This window comes from Physeter macrocephalus, chromosome 20, assembly GCF_002837175.3.
Source record: "Physeter macrocephalus isolate SW-GA chromosome 20, ASM283717v5, whole genome shotgun sequence".
Classification (NCBI taxonomy): Eukaryota; Metazoa; Chordata; class Mammalia; order Artiodactyla; family Physeteridae; genus Physeter; species Physeter macrocephalus.
In genome coordinates this window covers 109,296,467-109,311,995 of record NC_041233.1, presented here as the reverse complement: position 1 = coordinate 109,311,995, position 15,529 = coordinate 109,296,467, and the positions used below count along the sequence as shown (strand labels likewise).

Here is a 15,529-nt window from a genome sequence, read left to right as displayed (position 1 = left end):
CCAGGAACTGTGTGCCTGGAACTCTCTGCCTGCCCCCAGTGTATCTGCCCACGGCCCCTCCCAGCGCTGCGGGCCTCAGGCACACCTGCTACAGGTTTTGCCAATGCCTGTGTGCGGTTTTGGGTCCAAGCACATCTGCTGCCTCTGGAAACGGGCTAATTAATAGGGGGGGAACAGCTGGACTCTTCTCCCAAGACTTTTAATGTTATCTGGGGAAAAGAACTCACTTCAAGAGGTTAATGTCCTCCTAAGAAGAAACTAATACAAAAAAGACCAACACCCCAAAAGTAAAACAGGCAAAGAACACAATTAGGTAATTTGCCAAAGCAAAACAAAATACAGGGCTTCCCTAGTGGCGCAGTGGTTAAGAACCCGCCTGCCAACGCAGGGGACACGGGTTCGAGCTCTGGTCGGGGAAGATCCCACATGCCGCGGAGCAGCTAAGCCCGTGCGCCACAACTACTGCGCCCGCGCTCTAGAGCCTGTGAGCCACAACTACTGAGCCTGCGTGCTGCAAACACTGAAGCCTGTGTGCCTAGAGCCCGTGCTCTGCAACGAGAAGCCACCAGAATGAGAAGCACGTGCACCGCAACAAAGAGTAGCCGCCGCTCGCCTCAACTAGAGAAAGCCCGTGCACAGCAACGAAGACCCAGCTCAGCCAAAAATAAATAAATTTATATATTAAAAAAAAATACAGAAACAACTCGCCCGTAAGCTTTCAGAAGACATGTCCTACCTCACAGCCTCTTCACGTCCATCTTCGGGGGAGAAAGATGCCACCTTCCATCCTCGCCAGTGCTCTGGAAACATCCTTACAAACAACTGACTCGTTTCCCTGGTTCTGCTTCTCGTTTATCGTAGGAGATCATCAGATGCACAAAAGTGCACATGTGGTGATGCTGATCACGAAGTGATCTGTTCCAGCTGTGTGGTACCATGTCGCCAGTAAAAACCATATTTGCACAAACACTTTTGAAAAAATGGCTGGTTATAAAATGAAAACAGTATATGTGATGTTTACGGTTTTATGAAAAGCTTTCACCCAATACACACAGAGGGAAACTATCATTTGACAATTAAGCATAGTCTTGGCTGTGTCAGTTCAGCACAGAATGTAGTGAAAATACAGACTCTTTATTTACAAATATGCAAAACAGCAAATTTCCATGTGCTAAGAAGGAAGTAGAAATGACTTTGCTTGGGTCCTTGACCCTGTTCAGTCTCCCCTACACCCACCGGGGCCATTCCTGCATTCCTTCTGGCAAGCACAGCTATCTCTGGGTGGCAGGGTTATACGCAAGTTTCATTCTTTTATAAACCTTTATTTTCAAAATTTTCTAAAATGTACATGCAATATTTTTAAAATAAAACAATCTTTGAAAGGTTTCAATAAATGATATCAAAATCATTGATACTACTTCCTTCAGTAAGATGCAAAACTGATGAAGTTAAAATCGGTAGATAATCACGATTTATTACTTTGCCTGCAAAAGGGGATTCAGAGCAGTACAGTGCAGGTCACACTGGGCTGGCCCCCAGGTCAGGGCGCCTGCCTGCCAGCATCGGGCCATGAGCCCAGGACCACAGCCCCAGACTCACGCCTTTGTGGGTCTCGGATGTCTGCACAATTCACAACCCAGCGCTGAGCACCCAGATGACATGCACATACTTCCCTGGGTTCCTTCTGTATCCAAGAGGATTCATATGGACACGACCAATACAGTTAAAATACAGCTCAAGAAAAATAAATATTCTGCACAATGTCCTTACCAGGATCAATGACCTATCCCCGCCCCCAATCACTACAAAATCAGGAAACTATCATTTGACAATTAAGAAGCGTATGCTTGGCTGTTAGTGTCAGTTCAGCACAGAATGTGGTGCTGAAAATACAGACTCTCTTTGAACCACATTCACAAACATGCAGTTGCCCATTTTAATGCGCGGAGAAGAAAAGAATTTTTTTAAAGAAGGAAGTAGAAATGATTCTCCTTGGGTTCCCCGACCCCGCTTCAAAGGTGGAAACAACAGGTGTTCCTGCCCACAGGCGCCAGGGCAGTTCTCCACGCCCTCCAGCCTGGGCACCAGGTCACGGCTCAGTCACGGAGGACACGTCCTACCACGCTGCCCAGGCCACAGCGCAGCGGGGCCCTTAGAACTTGAAGAGGTCGATGAAGTGCTGCGGGGACACGGGCGTGAAGCAGCTGTCGGGGTCAGCGGCCGTGCAGGGGTGGCCCGAGTCCTGCGGGAGGAGTGGGTCGTTACCATACGGGGCGTGTTTCTGGAGGGAACGCAGCTCAGAAGTCGCCAGCTGCCTGTTTAAACGCGCCCCGGACCCCACCACAAAGGTGCGTGGACAGCAAGCGATGAGAACTACGAAAATGAAGGCAGCCACGCGGCTCCCCGGGGGAGAGACCTCCCGAAGGAATTCCTGCTCCAGTGGATGGGGAGACGGGCCACCCTGAGTTAGGGCCCCAGAGGGAGCCCTGGGCTCTGCGCCCCCGTCCTGGCCGCGCTCCTCCCCTCCCGCCGTGGGTCAGGGTCCACCCCGGGACCTGCTCTCGGCACCGCCCGCCCCACTCACCCAAGGGCCCAGCACCGCGTCCCGCAGCAGAAACGGGGCTCAGGTCAGGAGACAAAGCAGCCTTGGGACGGGGGGCCAGTTAGGCCGGGGACCTGGCGGCCAAGTCTACACCCTCCCTCTGGTCTACAGGGCAGCTCATGGGAGCCCCGGTCGTGGCGAAGCAAGCAGGCCAGTCGCACATCAGCAGAGGGTGCGGCCTGAGGGGCACCGGCCTCCTGGGGACGCGCGCAGATGCGGGCAGAGCAGGAGGTACCTCGAGTAATAAAGCAAGGCGGCAGTCCTTGGAGACGGCGGAGAAAGGGTCAGGAAGGAGTGCAGAGAAGGGAGGAAAAAAGGGAAAACAGGGTTATTAGGAAAAGCCAGACTGTACTTAGCATTTAGGCTGGAGGTGTATTATTTACGAAAATGGCTAAAATCATCGGGTAGCTGAATCGGAGGCACCATCCAGCACTGAAGGGCCACAGCCCCCGCAGGCCATCTGGGACACTGCCATAGTTTCCACTTCCTCGAGTCTCGGGCTGACAACTGATGAGGCTGCAGAGCTAAATAATCGTCGGAGCTGTTCACTGCAAGTACGCAGAGCGGCCCTGACACATACGGTGGTTTACACTGCAAAGACTTAGGGCAGGTTTCTCGGAAGCTCCCTCGTTCCCTCTGTACTGTCGGAGAGTCAACTCCGCGGAATTAAGTGCACGAGCCAGATTCCACGTGAGCCCAGGCGCCCCAGAGCCCGGCTCCCGCGCAGACTCCTGCTCATCCACGGTTTTCAGCTCGAGGTCAGCACCAACCTGCCGCTCTCGCCTCTTGCCGGCCCGGCTTCCTCACCCTTGCTGGAGACGGGGGCTGGCCATCAGTGTGGGCTGGGGCCAGCAGCCTCCCTGCTCCAGCCACAGACCCACAGTGTGGACCTGGCAGTGGACACGCCGAGACAAAAAAGGACACGGGGTCCTGATTCCCAGCCTTTAACCGGACTCATTCGGTCCGGCTTCCAACTCACCCAACCCCCAGTGTTGACCGAAGTTCCATGAAGTCGAGAAACTCAGCTGGAAGACGGTCAGGTGGAAGGAACACAGCGGTCTCGAGTCACTACTCAGCGATCTGGGAGGGTTGCCCCACGGAAGCCAGACCCCGAGCCGGGCACCTGCGCTCACCTGGGTGACTCGGCTCAGTGACTCCAAGACCGTGGTGCACAGTTCTTAAGCCCAGTATTTCCCCTCCTTTCACTTTGGAGGAGTTCCCACAAAGGCAGGTAGAAAACTAACCCCCAGACTCCAGAGAGTGAAGCCAGAAGAGACAGGACGGCTGGGGCAGCTGAGAGGTCCGAGCCCAGGCCCACGTGGGCAGAAGAGGACGAGTCCGGCAGCGTGCAGGAGCCGGACCATGGCGGGCCCCGTCAGCACCCGGCGGCATCTGACGGTGTCACGCTGCTGTCTCCACATCAGCAGAAAGTGCTGGCGAAGGTGAGTCAAAGCGCAGGGGCCACTTCCGAGCACCAGCCCTGCGCAGGGCAGGGCGCTGAGTAACCTTCACCACTCCACGCGGCACGTCTGCCCTGACAGGAGGCTCCGTGAGGCTGGGAACTGGGGTGAGGCCGTGGGATGGTGCGGGACGAGCTGCGGGGAGAGTCCGGTCAGCCGGGGCAACGCAGGGGGCCTTCCTCGGGAGCTGACACTGCAAGCAGTTTCCACCAGAAATTCCAGAGACTCACCTTTTTTTTTTTTTTTTTTAATTTCCACCCACAGATTCAGAATAAAGTTGGAATGGCCTCTAGGAGAAAAAGCTGCAATGTGACTCCATGGGTGGACCGAGCCAGGCCCTGAGGCCTGAGGCCGCATGGACATCGAGGTGCTCAGCCTTGAAGGCAAGACTGAACATTGCAGAGCCAAAAGACCAGCAGGAGACACTTGTTCTGAATTTTCATAAACAAAAGAATCTGCAGGCCAATTCTTCTGGAGACCTAAAAAAATCACCTCTCAATTTTAAAAAATCCAGAACTTCCGTGCTTCTCCATGCCTCAGCAGCACGTTCTTACACCAACAACAGGGAGACTAAGGAGGGTGCTTCTCTGTTCACTACTTCAGAGACAGGGCTCCCACACTCTGCAACGGCATTCTTAGAGAAACGCCCGTCACGTGCAAGGGCAGAGACTTCCGCCCCAGGAGGAAACGCCACCGCTCCCAGTCTCTCTCTGGAATAAAGTGGTCTGCTCAGGAGAACAGAAAACCCTGGGGAGGAGCGTCAGTTCAGAGCAGCAACCAGACGGTCTCATCTGCTCTGACTCAGCCGTGAAGACGCCTCCTCACGTGTTTTCCACGGGCACCTGCCCGGGTGTGCGTTTCTATCCCTGTGACTGGGACCAAGGGCGCACAATAAGGGCTCCGCTCCATGTACTGTCATCCCGCTGACTGATTCGCCCGCGTACCCGCGGAATGCAGCCAGCGCACCGGCGAGAATGAGCGCGAGGTGCCCCTGCCCCAGAGGAACAAGGTTCCACAGAACAGCCACTGCAGCCACGTTAACACGTTGCTTCTTTTTAATCGTGTGGGAAAAGCTACACTAGAATACAAAACAACAAATTACCAATAACGTGACCTCCTGCTGGTCATGAGTGGGGACAGCAGGACCTGCTCGCCTGCAGCACAGGAGGTAAAGCTCTGTTGACACAGGGACTCTCACCCCACAACCACGGGTTATAGTTAAAAAAGAGCCACATTACCACGGATATAATCTGAAATGAAAACAATTTAAAGTAGTCATTTCTCTTCCAACAGTTTAGAGTCTGCCATGTAATCCATGCAACAAATTACAGATAAACGAAGAGCAAAAGAAATACACAAACAGCCAAGGTGTTGACCAGGTGGAAGGCCTGTGGCCCTACAGCCACACCCGAGGACACGGAGGGGCAGGCGCAGAGCGCCTGCCAGTTTCGCCACTTTTCTCCCTAGTGAAATTTCACAACGTTAATAAGCAAATTCAACTCAAGGCAAACTATGGAAATGATTTTACTGAGAGGAGGTGCGCAGAAGCACCCCACTCCCCCGCCCTGGAAACTTGTTTTTATCAGAACCTGGACAGGAGAGTAAGGGAGCCAGAGAGGGAGGGGATGGGCCCAGACAACTGCGGACATGGCTCAGTCTCCACCGAGGACCAGACTTGCTAAGTGTGGCTCAAACACCTGAGAAACCCGGGCACCTTTGTGGGCCTCGCCTCTGCTCCAGGCACAGGGCTGTGAGGAGAAGCCCCCTGGAGGCACCGTCCTCGGGGGTCCCGAGAGTGGAGGCTAAGGCCGAGTGTGGAGGACAGGTGAGGGGCCCCCCTCGGCTTCCAGAAGAGGGTGGGGGATCCTGAGCCTCATCTCAGGCTGAGCCTCAACAACAGCAGAAAGCAGCCCCGCCAGGACTCGGGCCGAGGCGCCAGCCAGCGCGCTCACCGCCCTCGGGGACAGGCCCCCACCTGCTACCACAGTGCAGTGGGGCGGGGTGGGTGGCCCGAAGTTCAGGTCCAACCGCAAGTTGTTCTACTTTTGTGAACCTGTTCCCCTGCCCCAGTCCCTGGTGATACATCATTATCTTATCACAGATACAAGTTGCCTTTTTTTTTTTTTTTTTTTTTAACCATCACCGTTAGGCGAATAGTTTGTTTCTCCAAATTTTAATCCTCAAACTCCAAGAGTACATCTGAAATTTTTACCTTCCAAAAGAGGATGCTGCAGTGCCGACAAAAGTGCAGCGTGTCTCCGTACTGTTCCTTAGTGGGGTAATGCTTCTGAAGCGCAAAATACATCAACTTCCATTCGATATGACCTTTTTCTGAAAGGATCAAGTGTCTACAAAACTAGACAAACAAAATTGTGTTCAGAATCAGATGGTTTTCATAGCATAACAATTTTAAAAGCAATATACTGCATGAAACATTCAATTATTTGAAATTAAATTTCAAATATAATTCAATCTATACAATGGAATGCCATGGAGCTGTTAAACAGACTTAAAGGTTCTGATCTGGAATGATGTCCACGACATACTATTAAGCTAAAAATAAGTTACATACATCGTGTATCTGCCAGGGACTTGTAACTAGAACACAAAAAGAAAACAACTCAGTAACAGAAAAGACAATCCAAATACAAAATGGGCAGAGGACTTGAAAAGACATACAAATGGGCAACAAGCACATGAAAAGATGCTCAGCACCTCAGGCATCAGGGATGGGAGGAGGCAGCACCTCACACCCCCCGTGAGGCTGTGACCAAACACTCAGAGTAACAGGTGGGGACGAGGACGTGGGGCAGTCGGGGGCTGCCCGATGGGGCGGCGACTTTGAGAAACAGCTTCTCGGTTCCTCAGAACATCAGACTCCACTCCAGGGCGCCGCCACCCACCCCGCCCGGAGAAGGGGGACCACGGCGGCCCCGTGGCCTGGCCGCGCCCAGCCTCACCCCCGCCAGCACGCACTTCTCCATTTCAGGGCCTGAACCTGCTCGTCGCCAGGACACCCCTGCCCGCCACGCCCTCCGGAGTGGCCATGTCCGCCTGGGGGACGGGCACGTGACCCCACACGCGCCCCGAGCCCGTGTCTGAAGAGACACGTGATGTCCGTCCCCTTGGCAAGGACCCCCTGGGGCAGGATCGCATCCTGCCTCGTCTGAGACTGTCCCCTGCCCTTCACGCTGCCGTGCGTGTCGTGGATGCCCAGCTGTCGGTGCTTCACTCCAGAAAGAACACGGGTCAGGGGCGAGGAGGGGGCAACGATGAGGGGGACACACAGGAGTCCGCCGGTCCCCGTGGCTAGGCCCGGTCCTGGGAGGGCAGGGGTGCCGGGAGCGGATGGCCACCCATGATCTCAAAGGTGACACACCACCCGGAGAGAGGCCTCAAGTTATGGGAAAGACGAGGGGCCCGTCCTCGACAGGAAGAACCCGCTCTTGTTCTGCTTCTCTGTTCTGGGCTGTGTTTAGAGTCACAGCTCTTTCTCAACATGAAGAACAAGCTTTCCCGTAAGTGATTCTAGTCCATTCCCCGAAGTGGCCAGGCCTGGCCGCGGGGGCCGGAGCCCATGCTCACCTGCTTCTCGCCGAAGTGGTACTGGCAGAGCTTCTTCCACAGCCGCCGGTCCTCGCTAAGCGCGGACAGCGTCGGGGTCACCTGACCCAGAGTGACGATGTCCCACCCATCCGAGAACCTGTACAGGATGTTGCTGAGCATGTGCACAGGAAGGTCGCTGAGCGTCAGGCCGCTGTCCACCTGCTGGGAGGACCCGCGCACTTACTCCAGTGAGAAGGCGCGGGAGCGCGGCGCTCACGCTGACGTCTGAGGCCCGGGCAACGGGAAGGCCGCCTGCCCCTCCTTCCTCCCCACTTCTCTCCAGGTAACGCCCAGCAGCGGCCCTGCCTGGACCTGCGCGACAAGCATTCCCTTCCCTGGGGATCCCGACCACTGACACCCATGCTCCCCGAGTTCGCCAGCTGACGAGGCGTCACCACGCATCAGCTACTAGGGGACGTGGCACCTGGCCACATCTATCAAGGCCTGGATAGCAGACACGCCCCAGGTGCATGTGTCTTCAGGCAGGTGGCCCTCACAGCACAAGCCCCTGTCCATGGGAACGAGGTGGGGTCTATGCGGCGCTCACATCAAGGCCGCCTGGACACTGGATGTTAGATCGTCCCTTGTAACTGCAGGGCCTTAACTAGGGAATCATTGCTCTTTGTAAATCCCACGTTTAGATAGCAAATAAATGGCCCAAAGTTACGGTGTTCCAAGGCCACCTTTGAAAGCAACCAGAGATAAAACACAACCTAAAACACTTACTTTAGTCAACAGGGTCAACATTTTTCTTGATGAAACTAGTTACCAGAATAAACAAAAAACATCAGAACAATTGGAGTGATCTGCATGCTCCTTTTGAACTATAAACACATGTACACACCATGCAACGTACAACACATCAACCCTAGAGAAGCAACAGCAGATAAACAGAGTCACTACTATACAATTTAGCCTTAATTCATTGAACGTTATTTTAGCCTGAAATACCTGATCTCCTATAAAGGTAAATTAATTCACCACCTCATCATCCACAGGATCAGCTCTTTTTAATAATTACCGTCCCCACCATCTTTCCAATGACACCTATAACCCATTAAAGGGTCTTCTGGTCTTAGTCCATCTTACAACAGTTTAATATTTATGAAATGTAAAGGAAAAAAACCTTTGGAAAAGCTGTAACAGTCTTTCACGTACGCTTAGAAGTAACAACAGTGTTTGTAATAGAAAAACAGAGCGTACTCACTTGTAGGCGAAGAAATGCATACCTCAGTCATCTGAAGATTCTGTAGCTGCTGTTGCCAGTTGAGAATAGTTTCTAACCGGCAAACCCAAATGTTGATATTTCCCACCAGAACGGACTTCCCCACTCCTCTAATCAGAATGCAAAGGGTAGAGCTTAGGTCTTGGAGAAGATCTTTGATTAGGCGAGGGTTTTGGTGGTCATCGAGAACTGGAACAAACAAAAACAAAAACAATGCACTGATAGAGTCAACCCCCGCTGTTAAGAATGACCTGCTTTCACAGCCCAAGGGCCCATTAACAGATAACACAGATATACAGAGTGTGATATATACACACGATGGAATATTACTCAGCCTTAAACAGGAAGGAAATTCTGACGTGCTACAACGTGGATGAAACTTGAAGACCTTATGATAAGAACCAGCCACAGGGCTTCCCTGGTGGCGCAGTGGTTGAGAGTCCGCCTGCCGATGCAGGGGACGCGGGTTCGCGCCCCGGTCCGGGAAGATCCCACAAGCCGCAGAGCGGCTGGGCCCGTGAGCCGTGGCCGCTGAGCCTGCGCTCCGCAACGGGAGAGGCCACAACGGTGAGAGGCCCGCGTAACACCAAAAAAAAAAAAAAAGAACCAGCCACAAACGAACAAGTATTGTGTGATTCTCCTTACATGAGGTCCTTAGAATAGTCAAATTCACAGAGACAGGAAGTAGATGGTGGGCCCCAGGGGCTGGGCAGTGGGGGGAGGGTCGTGCTGGTTGGTGTTTATGGTGACAGAGTGTCAGCTCTGCAAGGTGAGCTCTGCAGATGATGGTGGCAATCGTTGCACAATGATGTCAATGTACCTAACGCCACTGAGCTGTGCACTTAAGAGTGGTTAAGATGGTAAATTTTATGTATATGTAACCACAATAAAAAATTATGGTCTAATTTCACTGCAACTCCAAAGTGGCATTTCTGAGATATCACAAGTATGATGAGATTTTAAAACTTCAAAATATTGTCTGATAATGTATTTTTGGTTGAGTCTACAGTTTTGCCTTTAAACCTGTCAGTCTCTGTTTTCTTTTATACTTAATCATGAGAATGGATATTTAAAATGGCATATATATGCATAAACTCAAAGTTCTGTGTATTACTGGCCACTAACTAATCAGGACAAACATTAAATTAAAATTACAGGCTTATCTGATGCCTAAGAACTAAGTCACAACCTTGCTAATTATAGAAACACTATACAGCTAAGGTGAGCTGTGACTAGTTACCCATGAAACAGTAAGTGTCTTTTTAAAACTCAGGGATTAATTACCTTTCTCTGGGACTTCCCTGGTGGTCCAGCAGTTAAGACGCTGCGCTTGCACTGCAGGGGGCACGGGTCTGATCCCTAATTGGGGAACTAAGATCCCACATGCCACGCAGTGTGGCCCCAAAACAAAAAAAATTATCTTTCTCATTACAGTATGTTCTTCTGTATGCAAAAGCACCTTTTAAAGAACAATAACAACATCAAGAACTGAGCAGCCAACCCGAGCCCTTGCCCTTGCCCTGACACCATTAACACTGGGGGGAAATAAAAGAAAAATCCAATCTCCTTGCACCGAATTTCTAATTAAGGTTTAGATTATTAAAAATATCAGTCATCACCTTACCTTTCTGAACGATTTTATCCAGAACGTTGAAGTAGTTCTTCTGGGCCACACCGCTCAGCGAGGTCAGCTGGGACTTTGCGATCAGCTGCAACAGCTGTGGGGGGGAGGGTGGGGGGGAGTTACAGGTGAGCATCACCTCTGAAGGGAAACGCCCCCAAGGGACAGGGAAGGAGAGCGGAGAGCGCAGGCCGTTGACACCCTCCCCACGACGGCACATCTTTGGGGGTCCACCCAGCGCCCTGCTGTGCCCTCTCCTCTGAACGTCCCAGCCTCACACGAGCCGAGCCGGACCTTCCCCGACGGCCTCACATCACGTCTGCCCCTCCCACAGCTGCTGCCCGTCGTGCCTCCCAGGCTCCTGCTCTGTCAGGGGCTCGCCTGCTCTCAGCACCCGATGCCGGCCGCCGTGCCGGCATCCGGCGGGGAAGGCCTGGGAAGGACGGGACAGCCTTCCCGCCTCTCTGTCCCAGTGCTGTCCCCTCCCCTCTGCTGCTCTGGGAAAAGCTGGTTGTCACAAACATGGCTCATCCGCATCGCCCTTCGGTGAACCCACGGCCCACCCCTCTGTATAAACTGGGTCTCAGGAGTCCTGTGTCAGCCGCTTCCCCGCGTCCCCTCACGTCCTGTAACTTCCGCCGCCCGCGCCGGGCCTCGCCCTGGACCACGCGTGTCTGTGGTGTGGTCCAGACCTGCCTCTGCCAAGTCCTCGCCACCTGGACACATCCATTCACTTCTTCCCACCCTGTTTCTGCCCAATCTGAGCCACTTTGGGTAAAAGCCTTAAACAGATTTTAGAATCTGTGAATTACATCTGCCTATTTCTCTGAAAAAGGAATTTTCCATCCCTCCTTTCCAATCCTCCTAGCTGCCTCTGTGAGTTTCCAGAGGGAGAAAAGGAAGTGCTAACTCACATACTCACATTGCCATGTTGACCGTGGAAGTTAAAAAAAAATTACAAATATGACAATCACATGATGATTGTTGGGAAAAAAAAATCATTCTGCAACTTCTAGTATATTTACATAAAAGTCTCCTATACTGCAGTGAATACAGAAATAACACTCCAGGGCCCTGGCCAGAGAACACCTGAGAAGCCCAAGGCTACAAGGTCAGTCCCGCTCCTCAATCTTTTTTTTTTTTTAACATCTTCATTGGAGTATAATTGCTTTACAATGGTGTGTCAGTTTCTGCTGTATAACAAAGTGAATCAGCTATACATATACATATGTCCCCATATCTCTTCCCTCTTGCGTCTCCCTCCCACCCTCCAGGTGGTCACAAAGCAAAATGTTAGCGTCTTCCGTCTTCCTTGTTCCACCAGCATCACAATCAGCACCACTTTAACGCTGACTCAGATCCTTTCCCCTGCCTGCACTTACAACCAAATTAGAGACCTGAGGCCAGCTTCACCGCTAACGACAGCCGGAAGGGGTGGGGCTCCCAGCGCTGACCCAACAGACCGAGCCACCGGCCCTGGGCAGCGAGTAACAACCAACCTTCCCTGACAGGCTCCCTGCTCTCAAGACCCTCAGGACCTGAGAGAAACAGACCAGAATATGCAAATACATGCCTCTCCTGCTCCGCAAAGAAAAATGAGCACGCAGCCCGTGGGCCGTGGCCGTCAGAGAGCCGTCCAGGGAGCCCCCGGGACCCCCAGATCTAAGCTACTTCCCTGGCACCACTGCCGCCTCGCTTGTGTGCAGTGCAGGGTCCCGGGGCCCCACGAGGATGCTGCACACGCTGAATCCAGCCCTGAGAACGTGCCATCTTCCACCGTCGCAGATGCTGCGAAGATGGGCACGGGAGGACACAGGCACTCTTTATTTTTAAATAGAGAAATTTTTTAAAAACTTATTTAACTTCCATATGGTAAATATTAATAGACAAAACCCATATAAGCAAATCTCTTTGGGGTCCTCAGTAGTTTCAAAGTGAGGAGGAACCCTGACACCAGGTCTTAGTCTAAGAATGGATATTCTGTCACAAAAGGGAATAAGATTCCAACGACCCCCTCCTATCATCAACAAAAACTACAGTTTTCTAACACCACGTAAAAAAATCCTTTAGAAAAAGGCTGAACTCACTAGCAGAAGGCGTGGGGTTGGCACGGTGGGTTAGCTAGTTATTCACAGGGCACCCACCAGAAAAACCACCACAGTGGGATGTGCAAACACAAGAGTGACCATGTTAACAGATGACAGTGAAATTTTAGGTTAAAATGGTAATTAACATAAAAGTGCAGAAGACAATTTTTCTTTTAAATTTATTTTTTGGCTGCTTTGGGTCTTCATTGCTGTGTGCGGGCCTTCTCTAGTTGTGGTGAGCGGGGGCTCCTCTTCATTGCAGTACGCGGGCTTCTCACTGCGGTGCGGTGGCTTCTCTTTGTTGCAGAGCATGGGCTCTAGGTGCATGGGTTTCAGTAGTTGTGGCACATGGGCTCAGCAGTTGTAGTCACGGGCTTTAGAGCGCAGGCTCAGTAGTTGTGGCGCACGGGCTTAGTTGCTCCGCGGCATGTGGGATCTTCCCGGACCAGGGCTTGAACCCGTGTCCGCTGCATTGGCAGGTGGGTTCTTAACCACTGCACCACCAACCAGGGAAGCCCCCAGAAGACAACTTACAAAGAAAATATAACCACGCATTAGCCTCTATTCAGCTAGATATATAAGACAAAATCTGCTGGAAACTTAAAAGAGAATTTGTCAAAAATACAAATATTGTGGGAGATTTTTATAAGTCTCTTCGAATTTAACAATTCTAAACAAGTAAGGATGTGGAAGAATTCAATAATATAACCGCCAAACCTTGTTTAATAAATAAGCAGAAAAACTTACATCCTTCAAATAGAGAATCTGCATTTTTCTTATGTGTCAATAGAATATTTACAAAAATCAACTACGAAAATGGCCACAAAGGAAAATTTAACGCATTTCAAAAAAGCAGAGATCGTACAGGCTGAACTCTCTGATGATAATACACTAAAGCTAGAATTAAATAAAAGTACAGAAAACCTCAGCTATCTGAGCTCCCAGGCACGGCCGGAATGCCCGAGCGCACGCGTTACGTGGTCAGGATGACAGCGTGGGCGTGTGGGAAGGACAGAGGGTGACGGTTTCGTGTTCAGGTCGCTCTCTCGTGCAGCACAGGGCACCCTCAATGGGCAGAGGCCGGGGGCCGTGCCGTCTTCACTCCTGGCTTCACGCGGATTTCCACACTGACTCATTATTACCAAGGCGCTACTGGAAGGGCTGGACGTGACTGCCTAATTCTTACAACACCCCTAGGAGACGTACTGTATTATCACGCTGCACAGCGAGAACTGAGGCCCAGAGATGAGGAAAATGACCCCAAAGTCACACAGTAACAGGGACCGGATTCAGGACTGAAACACTGCAAACTCTTGCCACGCTGCGTCCCGTGCACCTCACGCGTGTCAGGACGCAGCAAACAGCTTCCACAGCCTTCAGCGATGTGCAAGCTGATTACCTGATTTTAAAAGGTCTTCTCTGTTTTACTGTATTTAATGAAAAGGGAATGAGACCTACACTCTGCAACAGCAGAGTCTCACCTAGAAGTTCACAAAGCCGGAGCAGTGCCAGCACCCAGGCTTGTTCGCAGACTGCGTCCATGTTGTTATAACTCTGGGAAGTGTCAGGAGCTTCCATCAGGTTCTCCCAAGGTCCGTGGCCCCCTTCCTCCCCCAGGGATGAGGGTATCTCACGCAGAGCGAATGCAGGCTGCGTCGAGAACAAGGGTCCCATCTGGGGGACCAGCTCGGGCAGATGGCCTGTGAGAAGTGACCTCTTTTCGGATTGTCCCTCTTGTCCACCCTCCGTGGGAGTTAACACCTCATTTGACTCTCATCCTAGTCACTGACTTCTAATACTGGCAGAAGGAAAAACTTATCTTCTATGAATTGAATTGTTACACAATCTATAATTTCAGTTTTGTTAAAAGAATTCTTAGTTCTTGCGTTTGGTCACATTCTACAAGTTACATTGTTGGCAGCATAAATATGCAGCAAGTTAAAGAAAAATGAAGATGGTACTGGACACTTGCAGACTCTGTGCTAGTGACATTTCAAATTTCCAGAGGACATGCCACCTAATCAGCGCACTCCTGCTGGCTGGACACACACATCCCATAAAACGTCAGAGCTACAACATCTAATTTAATTCTCTTGAGGTCAAACTGTCCAGTTAGTGTCCAGTAGTGTTTCCTTCGACTGGAAGCAGGCATCCCTGGGAGGTCCCACATGGTCTCTTCTTCATGAATCTTGTTCTTAGGAGCAGTTACATATTTTGCTAGCTCACTTTAATCCAACACTTTTTAAGGGGAAAAACTAGAGGAAACTCCTGGAGTAAGTAGCCTACAGCCAATTCTTGAATCAACAAGAAGGACGTTGTTAAAAAAATAAAATGTAAACATATCTTTTTGTGCTAAGGAACTCAGAGGGCATTCCTTTTGTGAAGAATTTGTTTTCTAATAAGGAACTTCCTCAATTTCTAAATACCAGTTTTCTTGAAAAGAGGAGGTGCCTGTAGGTTCAGTAAAATGACTGGCAAATTAATTATTTTATAGTCTCTTACGAGCCAGTTCAGATTCAGGTAGAATTTGTGCAGAATGTTTACCATGGAAAAACTAACCAGAACAACTCACAGAACCACCTGCTCATCGTCCCCTCACTGCGAGTGGAGCAGCTCCAGGTCTGTTCCGGGTGCTGGGGGCATGTGGCGGGGGGGGTGCCCAGGGAGTGGGCACGTGACAGGGACCAAGCTGGGCTGTGACCCAAGACACTGCAACGTGGCACACAAAGGCTCAGGTCAGAGATTCTACGGACGGTCCCTCTCAACAGTCGCCCTGAACTCAAAAGGCCACTGTTTCAAAATGTCTCCACACATGTCAGGAAGTCACTGCTTTCCACAAGAGGAGAAGGCTATAGGATCAAGACAAAGAAGACCTTTAATACACGCATCTCTGCTGTCAGGACCGCCTGTGACCGGAGGCACATCTCT

The 15,529-nt window shown here is 51.3% G+C and overlaps 1 protein-coding gene across 9 annotated transcripts in view; it reads right to left on the bottom strand.

Moving 5' to 3' along the window:
• Positions 1–1,443: 1,443 nt before the first annotated feature.
• FBXO25 (F-box protein 25) overlaps positions 1,444–15,529 on the bottom strand; it is a 51,818-nt gene continuing 37,732 nt past the window's right edge. For 2 of the 9 annotated variants that reach the window (XR_008616052.1, XR_008616057.1), the window contains 8 exons: positions 10,518–10,611; positions 8,876–9,082; positions 8,395–8,429; positions 7,648–7,830; positions 6,275–6,418; positions 3,847–4,255; positions 2,838–2,864; positions 2,182–2,242 (listed from right to left, as the gene is read on the bottom strand). Coding sequence is in view for 3 of the 9 variants with exons in the window: in XM_028480872.1 (XP_028336673.1) it covers positions 5,187–5,312; positions 6,275–6,418; positions 7,648–7,830; positions 8,395–8,429; positions 8,876–9,082; positions 10,518–10,611 (789 nt within the window). In the remaining 6 variants the exon portion in view is untranslated. The other 7 variants (XR_008616054.1, XR_008616056.1, XR_008616055.1 and 4 more) reach the window with 6 other exon arrangements.